Consider the following 26,002-nt stretch of genomic DNA (forward strand, 5'->3'; position numbering starts at 1 on the left):
GTGTGTCTAGGGACTTAGCGCGTCCTCAGTGCTGAGCTGCGGTTTGATGTGCGTGAGAGCAAAGTGGCAGGAAGGGTGTGAACCTGGCTAACAGGTGGGTTGTAGTCCTAGATTTCAGATTTTTATAGTCCTTTAGCTTACAGATACTTTCTTTTTTCTTTTCTTTCTTTTAAAGATTTATTTATTTATTTTAGAGAGTGAGTTGGGGGGACAGAGGGAGAGAGAATCCTGAAGCAGACTCCCTGCTGAGTTTGGAGCCAGATTTGAGGGTCCATCCCAGGACTCTGAGATCATGACCTGAGCTGAAATCGGGAGTCGGCTGCTCAGCCAACCGAGCTACCCAGGCGCTCCAGAGCTCACAGATACTTTTATTTATTTATTTTTTTTTTTAAAGATTTTATTTATTTATTTGACAGAGAGAGATCACAAGCAGGCAGAGAGGCAGGCAGAGAGACAGGAGGAAGCAGGCTCCTTGCTGAGCAGAGAGCCCGATGCGGGACTCGATCCCAGGACTCCGAGATCATGACCTGAGCCGAAGGCAGCGGCCTAACCCACTGAGCCACCCAGGCGCCCCACAGATACTTTTATTGAAGTTACTTATATCTATTGGGCATTGAGTTTATGTGAAACACCATCCAAGGTGCTTTACACATGTTACTTTTAAGCATCATAAAAACATTTTGATATTTTTTCACCTGCAAAATGAGAATGATAATAGTACCTACCTCATAAAGTTTTTGTGATGACTAAATGACTAAATCTATTTAAAACTCATGGCTTAGTGCCTGGCAGATAGTATGGGAGGAATAAATGTTAACTGATTATAAATATTGGTGGTGGTATCATCTCTGATTTACAGCTGTGGAGACAGGAGCCGAAAAGTTATTGCCCAAAGTTATACAACTTAAGAAATATAAGTCTGGAATTCAAGACTCTGGCCTATGTTTTTCCTTTTTGACCACATGTTGACCTTTTCCTCCTCTCTCTCTTTCTTGTTCCTTTTCCTCTTCGTTACATTGCATCTTGATTTGGGGCTTTTAAGAAAAAAATATAAGAAGCATAATTAAGAAGTTCCTGTTTTTTGATAAATTTGGCTGATCTCAGACTTGCCCAGATACCTTGGGTAAAGGTTCTGGGAAGGAAGGGGCTGCCTCCTGGGCTGTAGTTGATGTAGCATACAGATGTGGGTGATCCAGGAATTGTCACACAAGAGACAGGAAAGCCTCACAAGGCCAAGACAGTTGAGCACCTATAGGCTGCATCACCTGGATAGAGGTGCGGGGCATAGGTGGTGCTCCACCAAAATGTGAGGACATGCTGGGGAGGTCTTGCCTGTTCCGTGTATCACAGATGTGATATATGCCCTACTCCTGGTTTCCTTAGTAGGAGCATATCACATCACCCAGGACCCCAAGATTTCTGCAAATTCTCCACCTTTCAGAGCCTCCCCTGCCTTCAGGAACCTGCATCTTTATGTATTTTCCTTGTATTATGCTGCTTGATCATTTGTGAAACTTAAAATTCTTGTAGTTCTCTCAAAGAATCCACACGAAATGATGGTGACCAGTGTGGGTGCTACTAAGATTTCATGGAGGAAATAATTTAGATTTCAGGAGGAGTTTTTGTTGCACACCCGAAGAGTGACTATTTATTAGACTTTTCTGATTCTCTGAAGGCCTTCCTTGCTACTAGGGTTTTAATCCTTGTAGAATTTCACACTCCAAGCAGAGCACTTTAGCTCCAACTTTAAATACACAAACCCATCAAGGTCCTCAGAAGAACAAATGCCCTCTTGTTAGTATGATTCTTCTTTTGTAGAGAGCAGTCAAGGTTATATTTAGCACAAAGTATTTAGTGTTATCTCTTAATTAGGGCTTGCAGCCTTAGACTCCTGTAGCATTAGGCAGGTTAGAAAGAGGTTTGCCTTTCCACTGGGGTTAGCTCTATTCAGCTTCAGCTGTGGTTGTGATGTGTGTAAGTGAGCCCAGTGATGCCAGATCTGATTTTTCAAGAAAAGTTTGAATTCTAAGCTTTGTAAATTTATTTTTAAAGTGTAAGAAATGAATTCAAGTTAATAACAAAACTCTGGGGGCACCTGGTTGGCTCAGTTGGAGGAAAATGCAACTCTTGATCCCAGGGTTGTGAGTTTGAGTCCCCTGTTGGGTGGAGATATTACTTAAATATTTAAACAAACAAAAAAAAGGAGTGGCAAGATTGAAACCATGGAAGTTATGGAAGACAGGAAGAGGTGGAAAAGGAGAGGACTTTTGTAACTTTTGATGATCATGATACAGTTGACATAATTGTTGTTTAGAAATGCCACACTATTAACATGCATGATTTTGAAGTGGAAAAGGCATTTTCTAAGCAAGAAATGTAGTGTGCTGGATCACAAAGAGGTCGTAGAGGTGGATGTGGCTACTTCATGGGTGATGGAGGAAACTTCAGTGGGAGAGGAGGCTGTGGTGTGCCAGCAGAGATGGTTATAGAGGGTGGTGATGACGATGGTGGCGGTCGTGGTTATAGCAGTAGAGGAGGTTGTGGTGGACCCAGGATATGGACACCAGGGACGTGGATGTGGTGGTGGAGGAGGAAATGGTGGTTACGGTGAAGGTGGAAAATTTTTTTTTTTTTAAAGATTTTATTTATCAGAGAGAAAGAGCGTGAAGCAGATGGAGAGGGAGAAGCAGACTCTCCACTGAGCAGGGAACCCGATGCAGAACTTGATCGCAGGACCCTGAGATCATGACCTGAGCCAAAGGCAGATGCTTAACTGACTGAGCCAGCCAGGTGCCCCGAAGGGGGGAATTTGGAAGAGTTAACTATGGTGGTGGTAGGAACTATGATGATTTTGGAATTTACATTGGACAGCAGCAGTCAAATTGTGGACCCATGAAGGGGGGCATTTTTGTTGGAAGAAGCTCTGGTAGCCCCTCGGTAGTGGTTATGGATCTGGTGGTGGAAGTGGTGGATATGGTAGCAGAAGGTTCTGAAATAACTCAGAAGAACAGGGCTACAGTGCTTAGCAGGGGAGAGAGCGAGTTGTCGGAAAAACTGCAGGTTACTTTGCGAGTCATCCCAAATGCATTAAAGGAATTGTAAAAATCTGTCGCAGAAGGAATGATGATCCATGGTCAGAAAAGTTACTGCAGCTTAGATAGGAAACCTTTCTTGTTCAGGACCGTCACAGCCACAGTTTGCAAAACGTGCAGCTATTGCTTAAAGTAAGGTAGTGTAAATTAGATGTACGTTCCTCTTTTTTTTTTTTTTTTTTAAGATTTTAAGTAATCTCTACACCCAACACGGGGCTCGGACTCATGACCCTGAAATCAAGTCGCTTGCTCTACTGATTGAGCCACCCAGGTGCCCCTAGATGTACATTCCTGGGGTCTTATGTCTTGTAGCTTTGCCTTTTTCTTTTCGTTATATCAGGTACATTGCTCTGTAAATGGTGGAAGTGGTACCAGGAATAAAAAACTTAAGGAATCTTTAAGTTTTCAGAAATAAATAAACAAAAGAAAGGAACAATTTTATTTTTTCCCAGATGAGGCTTTAATATATGCTCTTACGTGCACTACAGGTATCAACTCCATTGTGGCCATTGCATCGTACACGGGATATAACCAAGAAGACTCTGTTATCATGAATCGTTCAGCTGTAGACAGAGGCTTTTTCAGGTGAGCTGTTTACAGTAGTTGTTGAAACACAGATACAGTGCAAGCAGTAATAATGAAAAAAGTTCTTTAAAAAAAAAGAAAAAGAAAAAAAAGTTCTTTAAAAATAGATTTGGCTCGGGGCACCTCGGTGGCTCAGTGGGTTAAAGCCTCTGCCTTCAGCTCAGGTCATGATCCCAGGGTCCTGGGATCGAGCCCCACTTCGGGCTCTCTGCTCCACAGGGAGCCTGCTTCCTCCTCTCTCTCTCTCTCTCTCTCTCTCTGCCTGCCTCTCTGCCTACTTGTGATCTCTGTCAGTCAAATAAATAAATAAAATCTTTAAAAAAAAAAAAAAAAAAAAAAAAAAAAAAAAAATAGATTTGGCTTGTATGTATCCAAACTTTTTTGGTGGTTTTGAAGGTCAGGCTGGAGGAAGTTTTGATCTGACAACAGAGAAATTTTTCTGTTAAGATATTTACTCTTTTGCCTCCATTCATGACGCTTTATGGATATCTGACAGGCACATACTGTTCTGTAGATATCTGTGTAGAGTTTAGTGTGGTGAAATCAATGCCTTACTCCAGAAAACAGGAGGCCCGGTTGATGGTCATGAATGACTGAAGACACAGGTCTTGTGTCTCAGGATTTTCAGATGCTACTATTTTGAGGTCCTCACCCCCCACTCTTTTTTGCTAAGCAGATACATGTTTGCATTTAGATAATATGGAAATGTCTAAAAATAAACCTATTAATCTTAGGACCCATAAATAACTATTACAATTACAGTAGCTTTTTTTTTCCAAACTTTTTAAATTATGCTCAGTTTTATTGACAATCTCAAATGCATAGCATGTGAAGATTGGTTAAAAACTGGAAATTAAAAGGAAAAAAAGGAAATTAGAAGATGGGTTTTTTTTGTATAGTGTTAGGATAGCACTAGGACCAGAGGGTGGGCATGATAGCTTAATACCATAAACTTTTCACTAGAAATATTGGAGCAGATCCTGAGTGACCATCTCTGAGCAGTATTATGGAAGGGGTTCTTATTTTAGGTAGGAGGTTAGTGACCTCAGGTCTTTGCCGTTCTCATATAATCTAGCAGTGTTAAGATTACAGGTCAAATGCTTATATGTGTGGCCCATGTAACAGCATTTAAGACTTAACTTTGACTCTTAATACAGTAAACTCTTGTCCTAGATTCATGGTTTAAATTGTCTCCCAAATACCAATAAAATGAAAATTGTCAGTATGTTCTAAGCTCTTTCATGAAAGTAAAATATAAGTTACCTTTACAACCATGTGTTTTTAGGTCTGTCTTCTATCGATCGTACAAAGAACAGGAATCTAAAAAAGGATTTGATCAAGAAGAAGTTTTTGAGAAGCCAACTCGTGAAACATGCCAGGGTAAGTGATACATTTAAATTATGGAATTTAAAGTCAACATAGCATGGTTTTCCTAATTAATACCTCTCCCTGCCCCCATCACATGGGAGTGTGTTTCATGTTATGCAGAGTTCATATATAAGATAATGTCTTCGCAGATAGGAGTTGGCTTGTTAAGGTCCACCCTGGTAGATCCTGCATTGAAGAGGAGGTCACAGAAGTCTTGTAATTTCGTGGGTTACACTGCAGCCCTTTTTACTACGTGTACTCTGAACTCTGCCTCAGTTTATGTGTTTGCATGGGAATTCCCTCCCTCTCCACATTGTACTGTGACCATATTTGTCTAGATACAATATTCGTATACACTTAACAGGTAAACAGAGGTCATACCTGGCACTTTCGTTTCTTCTAGAAAACTCAAACTTACTATCTAGTTACGATTTTCACAGACACTTAAAAACCGTATGTAGTGGGATGGATGGGACGTCCCAGGGAAACTGTATCTGCTACAGTTTGGACTACTGATGGTATTGTGTGAAGTAAAATGTGTTTTGTTTTTAAGTCATCTTTCTATTATTCCATTTTCTGTGAGTGGTTCTGTGTAGTAGTGAATTGATGTCCAGTGCAGTTAAGTTTACATATGATGAAATTCAAAATTTCTGTGAGAGGATATGTGTAGAGGGCATACTGTTTTTCTTTTTCTTTTTAAGATTTATTTATTTATTTCACTGAGAGGGAGTGAGCGCAGGAGGGAGGGATAGAAGAGGGAGAAAGAAACCCAAGCAGACTCCCACAGAGCAGGACTCAGGGCTTCATCTCATGACCCTGAGATCACAGCTGAGGTGAAACCAGGAGTCAGATGCTTAACTAACTGTGCCACCCTGGCCCTCCGAGGGCATATTCTTTTTCACGTAAAAGATCAGAAGATGGCAACACCCGTATCCAAAATCAGCCAGCATATAAATAATCTGATTTTCCAGTGCTCAGTCCAGTGTTTTTTGTTTTTTTTTTTTTTTAAAGAATTCAGAATAGTTTGTAGTATTTAGAATTGAGAGCATTGTATTATTACTACACATGGTTCATGGTGTTAAAGATTCCTATGAATTTCTCTCTGACTTGGAACTGATATGTATTTGGTTTTAATCTTTTGGAGGGATTATGTGACTTTTATTTGAGAGCATGTGTACACACAAGTGGGTGTGGGAGGTGGAGGGCATGGAAGAGGCAGACTCCCCACTGAGCAGGGAACCTGATGCAGGGCTCGATCTGACTCCGGCTGAAGGCCAGTGCTTAACCGACTGAACCATCCAGATGGCCCAGATTATGTGACATTTTAAATACTTTATAGAGTAGTACCATTTTGGAAAATTCCATGTCTGTTTCCTCCAAGGTATGAGGCATGCCATTTATGACAAGCTGGATGATGATGGTTTGATAGCTCCTGGAGTCCGTGTATCAGGAGATGATGTTATTATAGGCAAAACAGTCACCTTGCCTGAAAATGAAGATGAATTGGAGGGCACTAATAGACGCTACACCAAGAGAGATTGTAGCACATTCCTGAGAACCAGTGAGACAGGCATTGTGGATCAAGTTATGGTAACTCTCAACCAGGAAGGATATAAATTTTGTAAGATAAGGGTGAGTATAGCTTTTTCATATTGCTGTTTATAAAAATTAACCAGTTTGGCTTAAGTTAATCTATTTTTATATGAATTCAGGTCCGCTCTGTTAGAATTCCACAGATTGGAGACAAATTTGCTAGTCGACATGGTCAAAAGGGTACTTGTGGTATTCAGTACAGACAAGAGGTAGGTATCTTGTAATTCCCTGACCTGAACCCAAAATTCTGCTTAACATTTTATTGAATCAAAATCTGCTTTATCTTAAAACTGCAAAGGTGATGATAGAGGCTTGACTTTTTAGTGTTGAGTAAGAATATGAATGGAGCATGTTGAACAGAACTGTGGACATAGAAAACTTCAGGGTGGGGGGAATCAGTTCCAGTTTTGTAGTTGAGAGTTGTCTCCTTTTAAAAATTTCCTTTGGGGCGCCTGGGTGGCTTAGTGGATTAAGCCTCTGACTCTGCTTGGCTCTGGTCATGATCACAGGGTCCTGGGGTCAAGCCCCATATCGGGCTCTCTGCTCAGCGGGGAGCCTGCTTCCCTCTCTCTCTGCCTGCCTCTCTGTCTACTTGTGATCTTTTAAATAAATAAATGAAATAAAATCTTTAATAAATAAATTAAAAAAACTTTCCTTCTAGGATATGCCTTTCACCTGTGAGGGTATCACCCCTGATATCATCATAAATCCCCATGCCATTCCCTCTCGAATGACTATTGGTCACTTGATTGAATGTCTTCAAGGGAAGGTAAGATATTTTCTTTAAAAATATATGTTCCAAATTTATATATATAAATAAAATATTCCAAACCGATGTTTCTTCCAAAATGATGATGGGGTGACTTCTCATATTTGAGTTCTTTGTTGGAAAAAAGCTAGTATACTTATTTTCCTGCTTTTAAGTTGGTTTTAATTGTGGGTTTTTTTTTACCCCAGCAAAAATCTGTGAAGTTTTGGCTAAGTCAGAAATTTTGTAAAATTTATTACTACATCCGGTCTCTGCATACATATATGGTTATCCTTTTGACTGGTTCTTTCCTGTAGATGAGGAGTTAATTCATTGGTGGTTAGTTCACTGTGAACTTAATAGTTGTATAGCTATATTATTAGCTATATTCATGTATCGTTCAGTGGGGGTTTGCTGTTTTTAAGTTATCTTGTTCATAGAGAATGTACATAGAGAATGAACATATAGAATGGCTATAGCCTAACACATGGGTGACTTGGTTTTATGGCATTAAAATGTTATTTTCTTTGAGCCATGGGAAATAGTAGGGAGTTTCACTCTTTTTGTATCTGTTCTCATGGATAGCTTCCTTTTTAAAGGTTTGTAATTGAGTTTTAATTTTTTCATATTAGTTTGTTATAAATATTTAAGATACTAATAAAATAAAATTTAAATATTACATCTTTCTGTAACAGATTTTGAAGTTCAAAATCTTCCCTATATAGAAGGGCTTTTTAAAATTGAATGTATTTTTATTGATAAAGACTTATAAGGGGCGACAGAAGAATTCAGCTTTTAAAGACTACTTTTTTTAAAAAAGGTATCAGCCAACAAGGGCGAAATTGGTGATGCCACTCCATTTAATGATGCTGTTAATGTGCAGAAGATTTCTAATCTATTATCTGATTATGGCTACCATCTTAGAGGAAATGAGGTATGTTTGCTCTTAAATTAGTAGCTCTGTTTCTGTATGTATGTAGTTTCAATTTTAAAAAAGTCAATTCTCATTTTGAAATATGCATGCTTTAAATATGTGCACAAATCATATATGTACGGCTTGATGAATTTATTTCACACAAAGTGAACACACGTGTGTGACTGGCACCCAGATCTCAAAAATTGCCAGAACACTTTTGGGCCTAGATGCCCCCTCATGTCTCCTTCCATTTATTACTCCCACCCCAACACCAAGGTAAACAGTCTCTTGATTTTATATTCTGTCTGCTTTGTTTTCATACAAATGAAATAATATAATCTACGCATGTATATTTAATATTTTTAAGTCTGTACTTTAAAATCTGTTTCAGGTCCTGTACAATGGGTTCACTGGTCGAAAAATCACATCACAGATTTTTATTGGTCCCACATATTATCAGCGTTTGAAGCATATGGTGGATGATAAGATTCATTCTCGTGCCAGGGGACCTATTCAGATCCTTAATAGACAGCCCATGGAGGGTAGATCTCGGTAAGAGAGCTGCGTCACATCATTGTTATTATTAATTAGCCTTTTTAAGTGAAAAATGTTAAACGTACAAAAATAGAGATAATGGTATAATGAAAGCCCCCTGGGCCTGTCCCTCCCCATCAGTAATTATTAGTGGCCAGTCTTACTACATTTATCTCCCCACTCCTACCAACTCCTGATTTTTTTTTTTTTTTTTAAAGATTTTATTTATTAGATGGGGCGCCTGGGTGGCTTAGTGGGTTAAAGCCTCTGCCTTCAGCTCAGGTCATGATCCCAGGGTTCTGGGATCGAGCCCCACATTTGGCTCTCTGCTCCATGGGGAGCCTGCTTCCTCCTCTCTCTCCCTGTCTGCCTGCCTCTCTGCCTACTTGTGATCTCTATCTGTCAAATAAATAAATAAAATCTTAAAAAAAAATTTATTTATTAGAGAGAGAATGAGAGAGGTTGGTCAGTGGGAGAAGCAGACCCCCTGCCGAGCAGGGAGCCTGATGCGGGACTCAATCCTGGGACTCCAGGATCATGACCCGAGCCAAAGGCACAGCCAGCTGAGCCACCCAGGCACCCCAACTCCTGATTATTTTTAAGCAAAACGTAGACATCAGTTTCTTTTATAAATATATTTCAGCATTTATTTATGAAAGTGGTTCTCAAATTTCTTGGTTCCAGGACCCCTCAGAGCTTTTGTTAGAATTGTATCTATTGATGTTAATCATGCTAGAGACTTAAAATAGTAACTAATTAAAATTAAGACTTAATTTATTCTTATTAATTTATTAAAAAATAATAAGGGGGCACCTGCGTGGCTTGGTTGAGCATCTGACTCTTGATTTTTAGTTCAGGTCATGATCTGAGGGTCCTGGGATCGAGCCCCCCATTAGGCTCTGAGCTCAGAGAGTCTGCTTGAGGATTCTCTCTCCCTCTGCGCTGCCCATTTTGTGTGTGTGCTCTCCCTCTCTCCCTCAAACAAATCTTAAAAAACAAACCCATTACACATTAACATAACTTTTTTTTTAAAGACTTTATTTATTTATTTGACAGACAAATCACAAGTAGGCAGAGAGACAGGCAGAGAGAGAGGAGGAAGCAGGCTCCCCACCAAGCAGAGAGCCTGATGTGGGGCTCGATCCCAGGACCCTGGGATCATGACCCGAGCTGAAGGCAGAGGCCCAACCCATTGAGCCACCCAGGCGCCCCCATAAATAACATTTTTTTTTTTTTAAAGATTTTATTTATTTATTTGACAGAGATCACAAGTAGACGGAGAGGCAGGCAGAGAGAGAGAGAGAGGGAAGCAGGCTTCTTGCTGAGCAGAGAGCCCGATGCGGGACCCGATCCCAGGACCCTGAGATCATGACCCGAGCCGAGGGCAGCGGCCCAACCCACTGAGCCACCCAGGCGCCCCACCATAAATAACATTTTTAATGGAAAATATATTTACCAAATTTAGTGATGAGTGACATTCGTTTACCTTTTTGCAAATCTTTAAAAAATATTTTAATTTAAATTCAGTTATCCAATACACAGTACATCATTGATTTCGGATATAGAGTTCAGTAATTCATCAGTTGCACGTAAGTCAGTGCTGATCATATCCTTATGCCCTTAAAAGGCAGACTGCCCACTGAGCAGGGTGCCTGACTGGGGCTGGATCCCGGGACACTGAGGTCATGACCTGGGCCAAAGGCAGACGCTTAACCAACTGAACCATCCAGGTGCCCCTGCAAATCCTTTAGTGAGCTGGTTTACTAGAGGACGACAGGATTCTTTTATCTGCTTCTGCATTCATTCCATTGCAGTATTTTTTATATTTAAGTATATGAGGAAAAATCCTACCTCACATAGATATGTGGTTGGAAAAGGGAGGAATATTTTAGTAACCTTTTTAGGTGACTGTGGATATTATTTTTTGATGCTGTGCCAAAACCAGTTGTAGTTTCTTAAAGATTAGCTGTGATGTAGAATCTGAAACAATCTCAGTGAATCATTTTTTTTTTTTTAAAGATTTTATTTATTTAGTTGACAGAGAGAGATCACAAGCAGGCAGAGAGGCAGGCAGAGAGAGAGGAGGAAGCAGGCTCCCTGCTGAGCAGAGAGCCCGATGTGGGGCTCGATCCCAGGACCTTGAGATCATGACCTGAGCTGAAGGCAGAGGCTTGACCCACTGAGCCACCCAGGCGCCCTCAGTGAATCATTTTTATTTATCAGCACTCCTTACACATTTTTCAGGGGTCACCTGTAACCTTGATATTATTATCTGATGTTAAAATTTCCTGATTGGATTATGTATTTATTTTAAATGAACATATAGTGTATTATTAGCCCCAGGGGTACAGGTCTGTGAATCGTCAGGTTTACACACTTCGCAGCACTCACCATAGCACATCCTGATTGGATAATTTTTAAATAGGTTGGTTGATTTCAGTCAGGATACAAATACATCTGTTTTGCAGTTGAAGGGTTTTGTTTCTTACCTTTTTTAACTATAGCTTGCACTTCGACCTGATTTCCTTGTAGTTTATTTGTTGAAGAAACTGGATTGTTTGCCCTGGAGGGTTTCTCACACTCTGGATCTTGCGGTTTGCATTCCTGGGCTGTACATTCCTATTTTTCTTATAAACAGCTAATTAGATCTTGAGCTTTGATGAAATGGAAAGATTGCATTCTTTTGCAGGAATGCTTACAGTGTTGTCTATTTCCAGTATCTGGTTGTGTCTTACAATTTTAGTAGCTATGTGTGATCATTATTTGAAACCCTTAATTAAATAGGGACTGCAAATTGATGAGATTCTAATTTTATTACTTCTCTTAATAGCTGGAAGACTTCTGTAGTGAGAAACTTTGTTTCCTCAACTGGTTACCTCGTGACATAGTTCATGTAGGCAGGATAAATGTTTGTTTTGAAAACCGGTAAAGAAAAAGAATCAGTTAGTTGTCTGGGATCCTCCAGAGTTGACCGATGATTTCTCTTTTTTTGGTGAAATCATTGGTTTTATGTATTTGTATGTGAGACCGTTAAGGAAGCCATTGCCATCCACTTTTTGGCCATTTAAACAGTGCATTTCTTTTCACTTCCATACTGGGGAAACCTGTTCCCATTCACATGTTCTTTCAATTACTTTTGCCAGTGAACATTTATCATTTCAGGCTTGACTGCCTGGGAGACTCATTCGTGGAGAAGCTGCTTTTTTTTATTATTATTTTTTTAAAGATTTTATTTATTTATTTGACAGAGATCACAAGTAGGCAGAGAGAGAGGAGGAAACAGGCTCCCCGCTGAGCAGAGAGCCGGATGCGGGGCTCGATCCCAGGACCCTGAGATCATGACCTGAGCCGAAGGCAAAGGCTTAACCCACTGAGCCACCTAGGCTCCCCGAAGCTGCTTTATAAGTACAAAATAATCTGTTCTTTGTTCCTTAACAGTGATGGTGGCCTGCGTTTTGGAGAAATGGAACGAGATTGTCAGATTGCCCATGGAGCAGCCCAGTTTTTAAGGGAAAGATTGTTTGAGGCATCAGATCCGTATCAGGTTCATGTTTGCAATCTTTGCGGAATAATGGCGATTGCTAACACGAGGACCCATACGTATGAATGCCGCGGTTGCCGCAATAAAACCCAGGTGTGTAGACCTGCTGGCAGTTGATACTTGTTTAGGTTATAACCATGTTGGTCTAATCATCCAGGCAGGTTCAGTGTGGTGGGACAGACAGGCATTTTCGAGTTTGGTTAGTTTTAAATGATGAAAAATTAGATTTTTGTGAAAACCAGTTTTAGTGGGGTAATTTCTCTAAGCTTTTTTTTTTTTCCTGGTCATCCTTTGAAAATAAGGGTGTGTACAAGAAATTTTAAACACTTTAGGGAGTTTAAAAGAAATCTTTTGAGAAGGGTGAACATAAATTATGTCTGGCAGGAAGGCTGAAATCCCAAAGCCTCTCGGGACAAAGAACCACCACAAGCCCCAGTAGCAGGACGAGCGCTACCAGCTCAGTACCAAGACCTTATACCGTTCTCTGGGCGAGGGAAGTAGGATCACTTCAAATACGGTTTTGCTAATTACCTTTTTCTCTCCCCCACAGATTTCTTTGGTGCGAATGCCTTACGCGTGCAAACTGCTCTTTCAGGAACTCATGTCTATGAGTATTGCCCCTCGAATGATGAGTGTTTAGCTCTTCCAAGAGAGTCTCAAGATACCTGTAAATATTTGTTTCTTCAATTTAAAAAAAACCAGTGTACTGCATTGTGAGAGAAAGCATTTTACTGATTTCAATGACATGCATGCTCTTCTTCTGTAAATAGACAATAAATTTTTGTAGGAGTCTTGATGTTATCTTTATTGTGGATTTCCTCTGTGCAAAACCAGTGAATGTAACTAAGCATTAGTGGATCGGAGGAAAAGAAACTGTTACTAGGCAAGAACAGGGCTGCAGCGATCCAGGACTACTACTAGTGAGGCAGACGGATACATTTCTGCAGGTTTACAGGTCAGCACCTTCACCTAGTTAGAAAAAGATGAAAATTAGTTACAGATACGGATGTGGCTGACTTTCTAATTTCCAGGTACTTTTTACTGTTTCCAAATAAAGATGTGAAGGGGATGTGAATGAGCGATACAAAAGAGCTGTACAAAATGCTCTTTGGAATGTGAGCTCTGGGTTTTTATGCGTAAGACATGGACCTCGTTACAGAAGTAGAAGAGCTCGTTTCACAGACGAGCTAGTTGAGATGCAGAGAGGCTGAAGAACTTTCTCGGTCATGAAGCTTTCACTCAGCATTCCAAGCGGAGGATAATTAGGGGCAGAGCTGAGATGCAAACATGACGTCAGGCTGAGCTCTGCCGTCTCGTCACCTGGCTTTGCACAGCCCGGCCGAGGAGAGCCTGACCAAGCCTGTTTACTTGGGACTTCCTCCTGCCCTACTGCAGGCCTGAGATCTGCACAGGGGGATGGGTCCGCAGATGCTGATAGTAAATTTTCTTATTTTTGATTCACAAGAAGCCAGTTCAAACATGAGTCTAAGCGAAGTACAGAAACGTAAAGTAGCATTACTCTGATGCTCCTGGGGTAGGTGCTTGAGAGGAAGCTTTTGATGGTACAACAGAAGAGAGTTTGGGTTCCTGCCAGGATACTCTCCCTTCTGGCTTTTTCTTATAAAAGCTCAAAGTGAAGGACCTGAATTGCTCACAATCACTTACTTTAAAATGGAAATTTAATATAATAGTTGCAACACCAGGGAAGACTGCCATGTGGATAGAAAATTTACGGGAAATATAAGCCGTTCCGTTCCAGTTTGAGACGTGAGACAGGGTGAAAGCAGTGGCGTCCTTACAGTAGCTTTCCATTAACCACCCGGATGTGCTTGTAGAGCCCCGCGCTCTTCATTTTGATAACAACGTCAGTTAAGAGCGATGTCGGATGCTTTCATCCCTGGCTCTGTTCATTCTTAAACAAAAGCACTAGTCCTTAAATGTGAGATTTATTACCTACCTTTTATCACTGGTATTTAATATATGGCATCCAACACTGTAATTTTTGCCGATGCGGAAGCCTCTCCTTGCGAGTTGGATGCGTGGCATTCGTACTCTCCAGCATCATCCTTACTGAGAGGAGATACCTGCGGGGGAAAAAAGGATCTTCAGCTCCTCTGGGGCACCTCTCTTTTCCCCGTGGCTTCAGTGAGGTCATTATTTCTTAGGATGAATAGGGGATTCACAGCGAGATACAGAAATAGCGCGAGCACCGGGCTGCAGGACAGACCGCTGCCCCGTGTGCTCTGCGGGAGGATTCACACTGAGGACACCGCACGGACAGCTCCTCGTCACGCCGCGAGGCTCAAGAACTGTGAACAGGTGCACATACCAGTTCGAGGAAGACGTTGATAGGGTTGTTAGTACAATTTGGGAGTATCAAAGGCCAAATAAAAATAATTAATGCTCAGGCCATTTAGTTCCGTGTATTTTGCTTTGAATTCTTTTTTTTTTAAAGTAAATTCTAGGCCCAACATGGCGCTTGGACTCACAACTCTTGAGATTAAGAGTCACACGCGCTACTGACTGGGTCAGCCATGCGCCTCTGCTTGAATTTTTAAAAAACTTATTTAAAATTTTGACAGAGCACAAGCAGGGGGAGCCAGAGGGAGAAGAAGAAGCAGGCTCCCTGCTGAGCAAGGAGCTGGATGTGGGGCTCAATTCTAGGACTCCGGGATCATGACCTGAGCCAAAGGCAGACGCTTAGCCCGCTGAGCCACACAGGTGCCCCCTGCTTTGAATTTTTAAAAAAAATTTTAAATTTTTTTATAAACATATAATGTATTATTAGCCTTGGGGTACAGGTCTGTAAATCGCCAGGTTTACACACTTCACAGCACTCACCATAACACATACCCTCCCCAATGTCCATAACCCCACCATCCTCTCTCTCCCCCCTCACCTGCTTTGAATTCTTAAAAAATTAGTTCCCATGTATTTGTTGGTTCTAAAACATTCAACCAATCTTAGCTCTTTGTTAAGTTAACCCCGAAAAGAGCAGCAAGTTTTCTGGGAGGCCTGTCCCAAAGAGGTGTGGCTAGCAAGGCACATCCTTTCAGCCTGGCAGGACGTCCCGCACCTTTGCCAGGTTTGCTGTGTCTAATCCTAAGAATGAAATCCTTGCCAATTCTCAGTACTCACCAGCACCCAGCCAGTGACTTCATGCTTTTCTGGGCCACCCCGAGTCTGTATGGCCAGGTTATCCCGGTCACCAGGCAAGAGTTCTGTCCTTTGAACTCCGTGGTTACCCCTTTTTACCTACAAAAAAGGAAACAGTCTTGAGTTTTCTGCACTGAATTATCAACTTGGAAGTAGCCACGTTCTTGGAACTGTACAGGGCATAGGTCAGACTTCCTAACTGGATTGAACCCAGCAATTTCCACATTATTCTTTCCTGAATACTTATAGATCTTTTATTTCTTCCTGTCAGTTTCCCTCTGAAATCTATGTATTTTAAACTAATGTATATTTCCGTATGCTTGGGGAATACACACCGTCACACTTTGCTGCCACTATTATTCACTCGTGCCCTTGTAAATACTGCTTCTCTTTGCTGAGCTTTTCTTGCTTGCCACACGGTGTTTGACAAACTGTCACCAAGTGTTAGGTTTGATTCTTGGGACCTCGTGTGGGAAGCCCAAGTCCTGCAACCACCTCTATGACAGAAAACAGGAGGTTGAGTCCAAAACCAATATTGTTCCTTTTGTTCTGAGGGCTAAGCGTTCATTCTAATGACTTATGAAAGACCTGAGAGCAAAAATGCCTGTCATGTACATGCTGTCACCGTTCTCTTACGACAAAAGCTGCTTGCTGCCCACCCCTGTGCATCATGATGAGAACAGGGATGGGTTAGGAAGACATTCAGTCTCCTTGGTTTCAGGATAATAGTGAACACTTTCCTAATTTTCCTCCTGTGAACTGTGTTCATAAAATAAACTCTGGAAAATACAGAAAAATACATGGAAAAATAAAATTTACTTGCAGCCTTTTTGTACATGCACATTTAGCATAAATTTCTAGAAGTGGAACTGCTGAGTCACAGAGTACAAATAAATATTTTAAGGCTTGTAATGAGGATGGGTTTAAAAAAGACCAAAGGGATACACAAAGCAGTGTTCATTCCATCCCGGGCCACCTTTAAGAGCTACGTTGAGGGCGCCTGGGTGGCTCAGTTGGTTAAGCGACTGCCTTCAGCTCAGGTCATGATCCTGGAGTCCCGGGATCGAGTCCCGCATCGGGCTCCCAGCTCCACGGGGAGTCTGCCTCTCCCTCTGACCTTCTCCTCGCTCATGCTCTCTCTCACTGTCTCTCTCTTCTCTCAAATAAATAAAATGTTTAAAAAAAAAAGAGCTAGGTTGATGTTTACTGATGCTACTTGTAATTAAAAAAAAGGATTTGCAATCTCACAGGTAGTTCTCATTTTCTTTTCTTTTTTTTTTAAAGATTTTATTTATTTATTTGACAGAGAGAAATCACAAGTAAGCAGAGAGGCAGGCAGAGAGAGAGGAGGAAGCAGTCTCCCCGCTGAGCAGAAAGCCCGACGTGGGGCTCGAACCCAGGACCTGGGATCATGACCTGAGCCGAAGGCAGCGGCTTAACCCACTGAGCCACCCAGGCGCCCCAGTTCTCATTTTCTTAACTAAGCAAATTCTGAGACCCAGGAGCCCAGCTGCCAGTGCGGATGCTCTCCATGTATGTTGCTTCTCCCTTCCTGATCCTACTCCTACCGCAGGCTCTTAAGCTTCTTGTCTCAACTTCAAACCTACTCTGTTTTCCCTGCGGCATGACACCAGGGCTGGGGCTCTGAAAACCATGAGGTGACCTAGGCCAACACTTTTTTTCTTTTCTTTTTTTCAAAGATTTTATTTATTTGACAGAGATCACAAGTAGGCAGAGAGGCAGGCAGAGAGAGAGGGGGAAGCAGGCTCCCTGCTGAGCAGAGAGCCCAATGTAGGGCTCGATGCCAGGACCCTGGGACCATGACCCGAGCCGAAGGCAGAGGCTTAACCCACTGAGCCAACTAGGCCGACTCTTACTCCTTGCATTATTAAATTAAAAAATCCTTGCATTGGGGCACCTGGGTGGCTCAGTGGGTTAAAGCCTCTGCTTTCGGCTCAGGTCATGATCCCAGGGTCCTGGGATCAAGCCCCGCATCGGGCTCTCTGCTCAGCAGGGAGCCTGCTTCCTCGTCTCTCTCTGCCTGCTTCTCTGCCTACTTGTGATCTCTGTCTGTCAAATAAATAAATAAACTCTTTAAAAAAAAAAATCCTTGCATTATTACTGATTTGGGATGCCTGGATTTTGCTTCCTTGCTCTTTTCCCCTGGGATTTTTCCCTATTGCAATTATTAGAGAAAACCAAGTATCTTAATATTTTTCACACAGGAGTGCTATCAAGACAAAACATAAATTTGGGAGGCATTTTTTTCCTTCTGTCTCCCCAGTAGCTGGCAAAACCAGTTCATGCTAGTGCAGATTTTGAAAATAGTTGAAAATGGTTTCAACAATGGTGTAAGGATTGATTCAATGGCCAAAGTAATGTATCTCTGGTCTTCAGTGCATTTCAGAATTCTCTAAGACCTTTGAGTGTGACCAGAGCAGAAAAACACTCCTGCATGAAATACGGCACCTCAGCAACGGAGCTGCTGGTCCCCCGATTGTGTCGCTCTTGGTAAGGGGCATTCTGTGCCCGTTAGCCTGATCCACTGTGTACGGAGAAACTGTACTCGTCAAGCATTTGTTTGGAAAGTGAATACTTACATTTAACAGAGCTCCTATTTTAATATATTGTAAAAAGCTACACACCACGTAGAAAACACGCAGAAATGTCAAGTATTGCTACATGGTAAATTTTTTTTTTTAAAAGATTTTATTTATTTATTTGACAGAGAGAAATCACAAGTAAGCAGAGAGGCAGGCAGAGAGAGAGGAGGAAGCAGGCTCCCTGCTGAGCAGAAAGCCCGATGCGGGGCTCGAACCCAGGACCTGGGATCATGACCTGAGCCGAAGGCAGCGGCTTAACCCACTGAGCCACCCAGGCGCCCCTACATGGTAAATTTTTATATGGCACATTCCCTTGCTCCCTTTTCGGAGGGGGAGTTTGTTGATAAATGTGCTTTATGGTTTGAGGGGGAAAAAAAAAAGGATGCAGGCTGAGAAAAGTGGCTTCTAAGACAATCTGACAGATGTGCAATGGGCTGGAAGTGCTCCTGAGTTTGAACCTTAGAAATCTAGGCAGAAAAAACTGGCTAGCAGTCACCGCTTGCCGTGAAGGGTCAACGACGGGGAGGATCAGAGGGAGCCCCAGGAAGTCATTTCAGCTCTCTCTGCTTGTATTTTAGCTACAACAGTGTCTTCCTGAAGCCTGCTACTGCAGATAAGCAATTAATAATGAAAAGTGCCAGTGGTTACAGAAGCAGGATTAAACAGTCTGACTCTTACAGGTTAATGCATTTCAAGGTGTTCACTGAGTTTCAGGAAACCATTAAAGGACATTTATGCAGTGTTGGACATATTTGCTGGGCCTTTCTGGTGAAGTTTCAGAAGAGGTTTATGATTAAATAAATACCTATCTGTTGAAGTTTTCAGATGCCCAGCCACTGTAACCCATTAAAGACAAAATGATTGTCAAAGAAAAAAATATTTGTAATACGCGGGAAAGGGTCAAGATCTCTCATATACAAAAAGCCACAGACTAATAATTAGAGACAATCCAAGAGAAAAATAGGTAAATGATATCTGGAGAGGCAATTCCTATAACACATGAATAGGAAAATATTCTCTTCAAAATACATCAAGAACTTCTACAGCTCAACACCCAAAAAAGTAATCCAATTAAAAATGAGCAAAAGACGTGAACAAATGTTTCTGTAAAACAGACATATGGACGGCCAAGAGACACACGAAGGGTGCTCAGCGTCACTCATCATCAGGGAAATACAAATCAGAACCACAGCGAGATGCCAGCTGACATGTCAGAATGGCTGAAGTCAAACCCGTAACAAACCAGCACTGGGGAGGATGTGGAGGAAATGGGTCCCTCATGCACTGCGGGCAGTGCAGCCAGTGGAGGCTCCTCAAAAAGTGAAAAATAGAACCACCCTACGGTTCAGTTATTGCACTACAGGATATTTACCCCCCAAATACAGAAACACTAGTTTAAGGGGATGCACGCCCCCATCTTTATAGCAGCATTATCTTTAACAGCCAAATTACAGAGGCAGCCCAAGTGTTGAAAGATGGATAAACATGTGGTGTGTGTATATACGCACACGCGCACAAATGAAATATTATTCAGCCATAAAAAGAATGAAATCTTGCCATCTGTAAGATGGATGGAGCTAGAGGGTATCACGTTAAGCAAAATAAGTCAGAGAAAGACAAATACCACATGATTTCACTTGTACATGGAATTTAGAAACCAAAGGAACAAAGGGGAAAAAAGACAAACTGAAACAGATGATTTTTTTTAAAGTAGGTCCCATGCCCAGCATGGAGCCCAACACAGGGCTTGAACTCACAACCCTGACATCAAGGACTAAGCTGCTATCAAGTGTCGGACACTTAACTGACCGCACCACCAAGGCACCCTTACAGACCCTTAACTACAAAGAACAAATTGATGGTTACCGGTGGGAAGGCTGGGCTGGGGGAGTGGGTAGACCAGGTGACCAGGTGATAGGGATTAAGGAATGTACGTGTGAGGAACACCGTGTGATGTGTGGGACTGATGAATCACACTACTGCACACCTGAAACTAATTACACTGTATGTTAACTATACTGGAACTAAAATAAAATTAAAAAATTAGAGGCACCTGGGTGATTCAGTAGGTTAAGCCTCTGCCTTTGGCTCAGGCTCAGGTCATGACTTCAGGGTCCTGGGATGGAGCCCAGTTTGGGCTCCCTGCTTGGCGGAGAGTCTGCTCCTTCTCCCTCTGCACCCTCCTGCCCACCCCGCTGCTCTCAAATAAGTGAAATCCTTAAAACAATTAAAATTTTAAAAAGATTACCAAACTACAAAGAAATGGGAATACTACAATGTGAAAAAAAAATTCTCAGTGTAGTCAAGGAAATTAAGAAGTAAAGGGTATTTTTACCTATCATTAACAAAAATTAAAAAGTTGGGCAATATTCAGTGCTGGTGAGGATGCGGGAAAATGGTTCCCACACACTACTGGGGAGAGTGTGAACTGCTACAATCTGTTTAGAACGGAATCTGAGAATGTCTATTAAAACTAGCATGAAACAAATCTTCTGCCTAGTCATGTATCTTCTGGGGGAAACTATCCTCTACAGGGAGGGCGGGGAATAAGAGCACTTGGATATAGGATACACATATACTTGCATGTTATTTAAGGTGGTCAAAACCTGGGAAAAACAAACAATACAGGAATGGCTCAATAATTATGGTAAACCCATACTCGGACTATCATGTAGTTACTGAGAAGCAGACCTGGAGGGCTGCCCTGAAGTATTTATCGAGAAAAGCAAATTTCACAGTAATGTTCTCAGTCTATTCCCACCTCACCCCACACACTGGGGATATGTGCTGGTTTACGGGCACAAGTAAGGGTTCAGAAAGATGAAAACCAGGACAGTCCTCGCTAGTAATTTCAGGGAGTGGAAGAAGGTGGGAGATTCTGAACTCTTTTATATCTTTGGAGAGTTTCTCCTAATATTACCATTATCACTTACTGTTTTTAATTAAAAAAAATTCTTAGAAGTCATGAAAGCTCAAATCTGCGGAAATGTTCAGGCAGGTAAAGAACTGAAGAGAGAGTCTCAGTCTCAGAAACTCCAAGTGTTTGGAAGGTATTCTAGGTGTTTTATCTTCTCCGTGAGCATTTCTGACTTGCCTGATTTAGGGCTATTTCAGCCTAAAATACGGCTATTTCAGTTCATTTCCCCATCTGAAAATATTGCTGCTTTCCTTTAAGGCTAGAGGCTTGCGGGGAAAGTATGGGACTTAACATCACTTAGTTAACTACAGGTCAAGTGCAGATCACGCACCAGCTGTGGCGGCCACAAGGGGGCGCTACTGCAGCCTTCCGTGTCTCCGAGACCAGCATCGCTCTGTAAGCTCGCTCTGCCGTGGCTAAGAATCCTTGAGTAAGAAAGACCTGCGACCTTCTTGGAACTCTGGCTTAACAATTGAGATCCTAATATCCATTCATAATAAAAAACAATGCTGTGCTTAAACTGAATCTGAATGTGACGTTTTTTTCCTTTGAATTCTCAACAGTTTGGTTCCAGGGAGAGTGGTGAGAAACAAACGGCCTATTCAATTGTGGACATGGCCCACAGCAAGAAATGCGTTTTACACTGGGATCTGGTACATGGGAAAGGAGAGTTGTGGGAAACGATACCCTTACTAAATGTGATCCATGCCTCAGGATAGTTTCTGTTCTACTTTGTAAAGAGAGTGCTGGTTGCGATCTCTACACTGAATTGAGGACATGCTGGTGGGTCACAGTCTGCCTAAAAAAACCCCACCACTTTAGGTTACGTGTGCGGCAAATTACTACAAAGGCAGACGAAATTCAGCAGAGCCCGGCAGCGAGGTTTTGCTAGGTTCTGGCAAGTCCTCCCCATACCCCTCCCTCCGGCCACAGATCCTCTGGGAAGCTTCCAAGGGAAAGATTCCCGAGGCGGATTTACTGTCCTGGGATGTATGTAGGTTAGCTGGGGTGCGGCAGAGCCAGGACAGAGGAAATTACTCTCTGCCAAGATTGGGCAATAAGGTCACATGCTCCACACACTTGGGGTCACCCTGGCCCCCCACCGCGTCCTCCCTAGAGAACTGCAACAGGGCTTTCTGTGGAATTCTCTGGAAAAGTTGTTCCTCCGCGTCTCCACCCTCTGAACAAACTGGGAGCCTCCACATAAGCATTGGGGAGCGGCAGCAGCCTATGCCAGAAGGCGCACATCTGGGCCTGGAGGGCTGCTCTTCTCTCCCCTTTCAAAAACAAATCGAGGTGAAATTTCACTGTCCTTTTTTCTCCTTTTTTAAATTATTTTATTTTATTTTTATTTTTTTTTAAAGATTTTATTTATTTATTTGAGAGAGAGACAGTGAGAGAGAGCATGAGCGAGGAGAAGGTCAGAGAGAGAAGCAGACTCCCCATGGAGCTGGGAGCCCGATGCGGGACTCGATCCTTGGACTCCAGGATCATGACCTGAGCCGAAGGCAGTCGTCCAACCAACTGAGCCACCCAGGCGTCCCCTTTCTCTCTCTCTCTCTCTTTTTTTTTTTTTTTTTAAAGATTTCATTTATTTATCTGACAGAGAGAGTGAGAGAGCACAGGCAGGGGGAGTGGCAGAGGGAGAAGCAGGCTCCCCACTGAGCAGGGAGCCCCATGAGGGGCTCGATCCCAGGACCCAGGGATCATGATTGAGCTGTAGGCAGAAGCTTAACCGACTGGGCCACCCAGGCGCCCCTTCCCTGTCCTCATTAACAGGAATTACGGCTGTAAATGTCAGCTGTAATATAGCTGGTGGTGTCTCTGCCCATCCCCACAGCCAGGCATTTTCTGGAATCACCCTGATTTCACTGCCACCAGCGGGCCGCACACGGTGATGCACCCTCTGGCCACATGGGGGAGCCAGAGTGCAGCAGGTGATCCCACCTGAGTCCCAGTCCTCTGGGATTCACAGTGCAGCAGGGAGAGGGGAAGCCCTTTCTTTCCCCTGGAGTCTTCAACGGGGCGGTAATAATGGGAGCCTGGGGCGGCCAATGACAACGCCGCCTACAGTGTGGAAGCAGCGTCTGGAGGTAGAAGGACAAAAATGAGACCAACAACACATGGAGAGTCGAGAGTCAAGAACAGAGTCCTGACCATAGTGGGTTCCTGGATGTGGGAGCCCTGGAGGCTGGAATCACTTCTCACCCTCCCTTTCTCTTGCTCAAGGTAGCCTGAAGGGAGTTTCTACAACTTGCAACATAAAGATTCTGACCATGGGAGCCAAGATACCCTGTGGAATTCCAGAAGCTGATCCTCTGGTCAGATACCAGCAAAGGAAATAATCAAGAGAGAGCACCTGAGAGCTTGCTGGAGCGGAGAACCAGCTAAAAAGGGGTATCTGGTGATGCCTTCTCACTTAAACTCTATTTCCTTTTTGACAGCACCAGTTTGATGACATTTACTCGCTCACATTGCTGTGAGGCTTAACTGAGTCAAAATGCGCGAAGAGGGAAATCATGGAAAATAATGCACAGTATAACGGTGACGTATTATTCGATCTGGCAAATAAGTGTTTTCTTTTCCCTTCTACAGACACGCTGGGGATAGGTTACCCTTCAAACGTGAAGACAGTTAACACAAGACAATCTCTTCAAATACTTGAAGGCAAGTATTTCCGGGAAAAGCAGCTAACATCAATGGAATATTAACTGTGGGTCTGAGAACAGGCCAAGGGATTTTACCTACATCGCTTTATGCAATCTTTACAAAAATTACATGCTGCCTTCATCATACAGAGAAAGACACTGAGGTTGGGAGCATTCGTTCTCATTCTAGGCGATTTTCCCCCTTGGAGACACCTGGCAGTGCCTTGACACATTTTTGACACGAGTCGGGGTGGTGCATTGGCGTAGAGCCAGCCACGAGAGGCCAGGGACCAGGGCCACTGCTGAAGCTCTTGCAAGGCACAGGGCAGCGCCCACAACAAAGCATTATCCAGTTCCAAACGTTCGTAGTGCTCAGGGTCAGAAACCCCGGGCTTGGAACTCTAGCAACCTGGTTAAGGAACTCACATCGTTAACCACCATGCTGTACCGTCTCCGACGGGCACACACTCCTGCACACACGTGCTCACACTCACACGTGCACACACTCTCTGGGTGGGTTCAGGCGTTCGCATTACAGTTTCCGAGTTCCTACACCTCCATGCTCAGGCAGCGATACGGAAAGCAGAGCGGAGACCGTTCTGGAGGTCAGGCTCAGGGGCGGTGTCTGGAAGATGGCCACAGGCCTCACCTTTGAGAAGCAGCAGGGAATAGAAGAGGCCAGAGTGTTTTAGATCGTGGTCGTCCCTGTGCCTGAGAGAGATCATCAGCCTAGGAGACCTTCCTAGAGGCTGTGCCACTGACCTTGTTCCAGATGAGCACTGGGGTTGGGATTCCAATGACCTCACAGCTCAAGTACACCTGGGCACCAGTGACATTCCGGATGTCCTTGGGGGGTGTCACGATGGAAGGCCCTACAGGAGAGAACACAAAGCCAAACACGTCTTTTTAAACAGTCTGTAACATCAGTCAGCGTACTAGGAAGTCAATACTTGATTCTGTTTAGGAGGCTGTCCCTTCTGTGCATGATCTAAAGCAAACTGCGAAGGCCACACTGGCATCCCCGTCACCAGCGTGACTTTTAAGCTCTGCTTTGGAAATGCATACATCTAAACAAACAAACAAAAAGCAGTAGGAAGAAAAATGTGTTGTTCACAAAATTTTCTGCTCCCTTAAATCACATTTAATGGTTTAAATTTACCAGCTGTTTTGCATTATCTGGGCTATTCCAATTAATATAATGAGATTTAGTTCCAAAATGTTTGTTTTTCCTTTTTGCTTACTAGAATTTCTTTTTTTTTTTTTTATAAAGATTTTTATTTATTTATTTGACAGAGAGAGATCACAAGTAGGCAGAGAGGCAGGCAGAGAGAGAGGAAGGGAAGCAGGCTTCCTGCTGAGCAGCGAGCCCGATGCGGGACTCGATCCCAGGACTCTGGGATCATGACCTGAGCTGAAGGCAGCGGCTTAACCCACTGAGCCACCCAGGCGCCCACTAGAATTTCTTTTAAAGTAGGCTCCACACCCAGTGTGGAGCCCCCCACAGGGTTTGAACTCATGACCCTGAGATCAAGACCTGAGCTGAGATCAAGAGTTGGTCACTTAACTGACTGAACCACCCAGGTGCCCATTTACCAGAATTTCTACTTTTGGCAGGGAGGGAATAACTGACTTAGGTAGTGAAAGAAAAAAAATCTAAAGATATTTGAAAATGTGCTGTGCACTTAGAAAGATGGCAGTCCCTGTTTTAAGAAGGTTTAGGATTGAAGATCGACAAGTCAAGGTGATCAGGAAGTAATGGTGACTTGGCCGTGTGACCTGGGAGACAGCAAGGAGAGAGAGACCTTTGAGAAGTGGCCTAGGTCTCCCGGAGGAAGGGGAAAGGGCTTTCTTCTCAGCTGGGGGAGGCACTGGGTAAAACAGCAACAGTGATAGGTGCACCAGGTGTGACCAGGATGCCCAAGGACACAGCTCTTTCCTGGGCTCTAAGTGTCTAGGTCCCTGGCAGGGAGCTCCGGCAAGTGGGGGAACGTGTCAAGACACTGCCCACAAAGCTTTGGCGGGCATGAGACCACCCAGCGAGAGCCCAGAGTGGTACCTGCCCATCCTCCCAATTCTGGAACACCTCTCCAGGCCTTCTTGGTCTGATCTATCCTGTCTGGTAAGACGGTCCTTACACAGGTGCTCTCCAGAATGTGCCCCCTAAGACCGAGGGCTCCGAGACTGGTTCTGACAATGATAGGGAGACAGACACGAGTTAAAATAAGTGGTTTGTTGTAAGGCTCAGGCACCGGGACCTCATAGGAAAAGAAAAGTCATCATCAATGGGACGCATCTTTTTTG

The 26,002-nt window shown here is 43.1% G+C and overlaps 2 protein-coding genes and 1 long non-coding RNA gene across 3 annotated transcripts in view; 1 reads left to right on the plus strand and 2 right to left on the minus strand.

Moving 5' to 3' along the window:
• POLR2B (RNA polymerase II subunit B) overlaps positions 1-13,178 on the plus strand; it is a 47,977-nt gene extending 34,799 nt beyond the window's left edge. The window contains exons 18-26 of the mRNA XM_047719395.1: positions 3,581-3,677; positions 4,963-5,057; positions 6,427-6,677; positions 6,758-6,847; positions 7,300-7,407; positions 8,207-8,320; positions 8,694-8,854; positions 12,275-12,470; positions 12,928-13,178. Of these exons, the coding sequence (XP_047575351.1) occupies positions 3,581-3,677; positions 4,963-5,057; positions 6,427-6,677; positions 6,758-6,847; positions 7,300-7,407; positions 8,207-8,320; positions 8,694-8,854; positions 12,275-12,470; positions 12,928-13,017 (1,202 nt within the window). The 3' untranslated portion in view covers positions 13,018-13,178. The remainder of the gene's footprint in view (positions 1-3,580; positions 3,678-4,962; positions 5,058-6,426; positions 6,678-6,757; positions 6,848-7,299; positions 7,408-8,206; positions 8,321-8,693; positions 8,855-12,274; positions 12,471-12,927) is intronic.
• Positions 4,024-6,535, minus strand: LOC125093761 (uncharacterized). The gene is made up of 2 exons (XR_007125333.1): positions 4,941-6,535; positions 4,024-4,096 (listed from the first exon to the last, which is right to left on the minus strand). It is a non-coding gene; the product is annotated as an uncharacterized LOC125093761 (long non-coding RNA).
• A 1,162-nt stretch (positions 13,179-14,340) lies between the features above and the next one.
• The window catches only part of IGFBP7 (insulin like growth factor binding protein 7), a 76,772-nt gene continuing 65,110 nt past the window's right edge, over positions 14,341-26,002 (minus strand). Inside the window, exons 2-4 of the mRNA XM_047719397.1 lie at positions 24,464-24,573; positions 15,516-15,632; positions 14,341-14,461 (exon numbers count right to left, since the gene is read on the minus strand). Coding sequence (XP_047575353.1) covers positions 14,351-14,461; positions 15,516-15,632; positions 24,464-24,573 — 338 coding nt within the window. The 3' untranslated portion in view covers positions 14,341-14,350. The remainder of the gene's footprint in view (positions 14,462-15,515; positions 15,633-24,463; positions 24,574-26,002) is intronic.

This window comes from Lutra lutra, chromosome 2, assembly GCF_902655055.1.
Source record: "Lutra lutra chromosome 2, mLutLut1.2, whole genome shotgun sequence".
In the NCBI taxonomy this organism is placed as follows: Eukaryota; Metazoa; Chordata; class Mammalia; order Carnivora; family Mustelidae; genus Lutra; species Lutra lutra.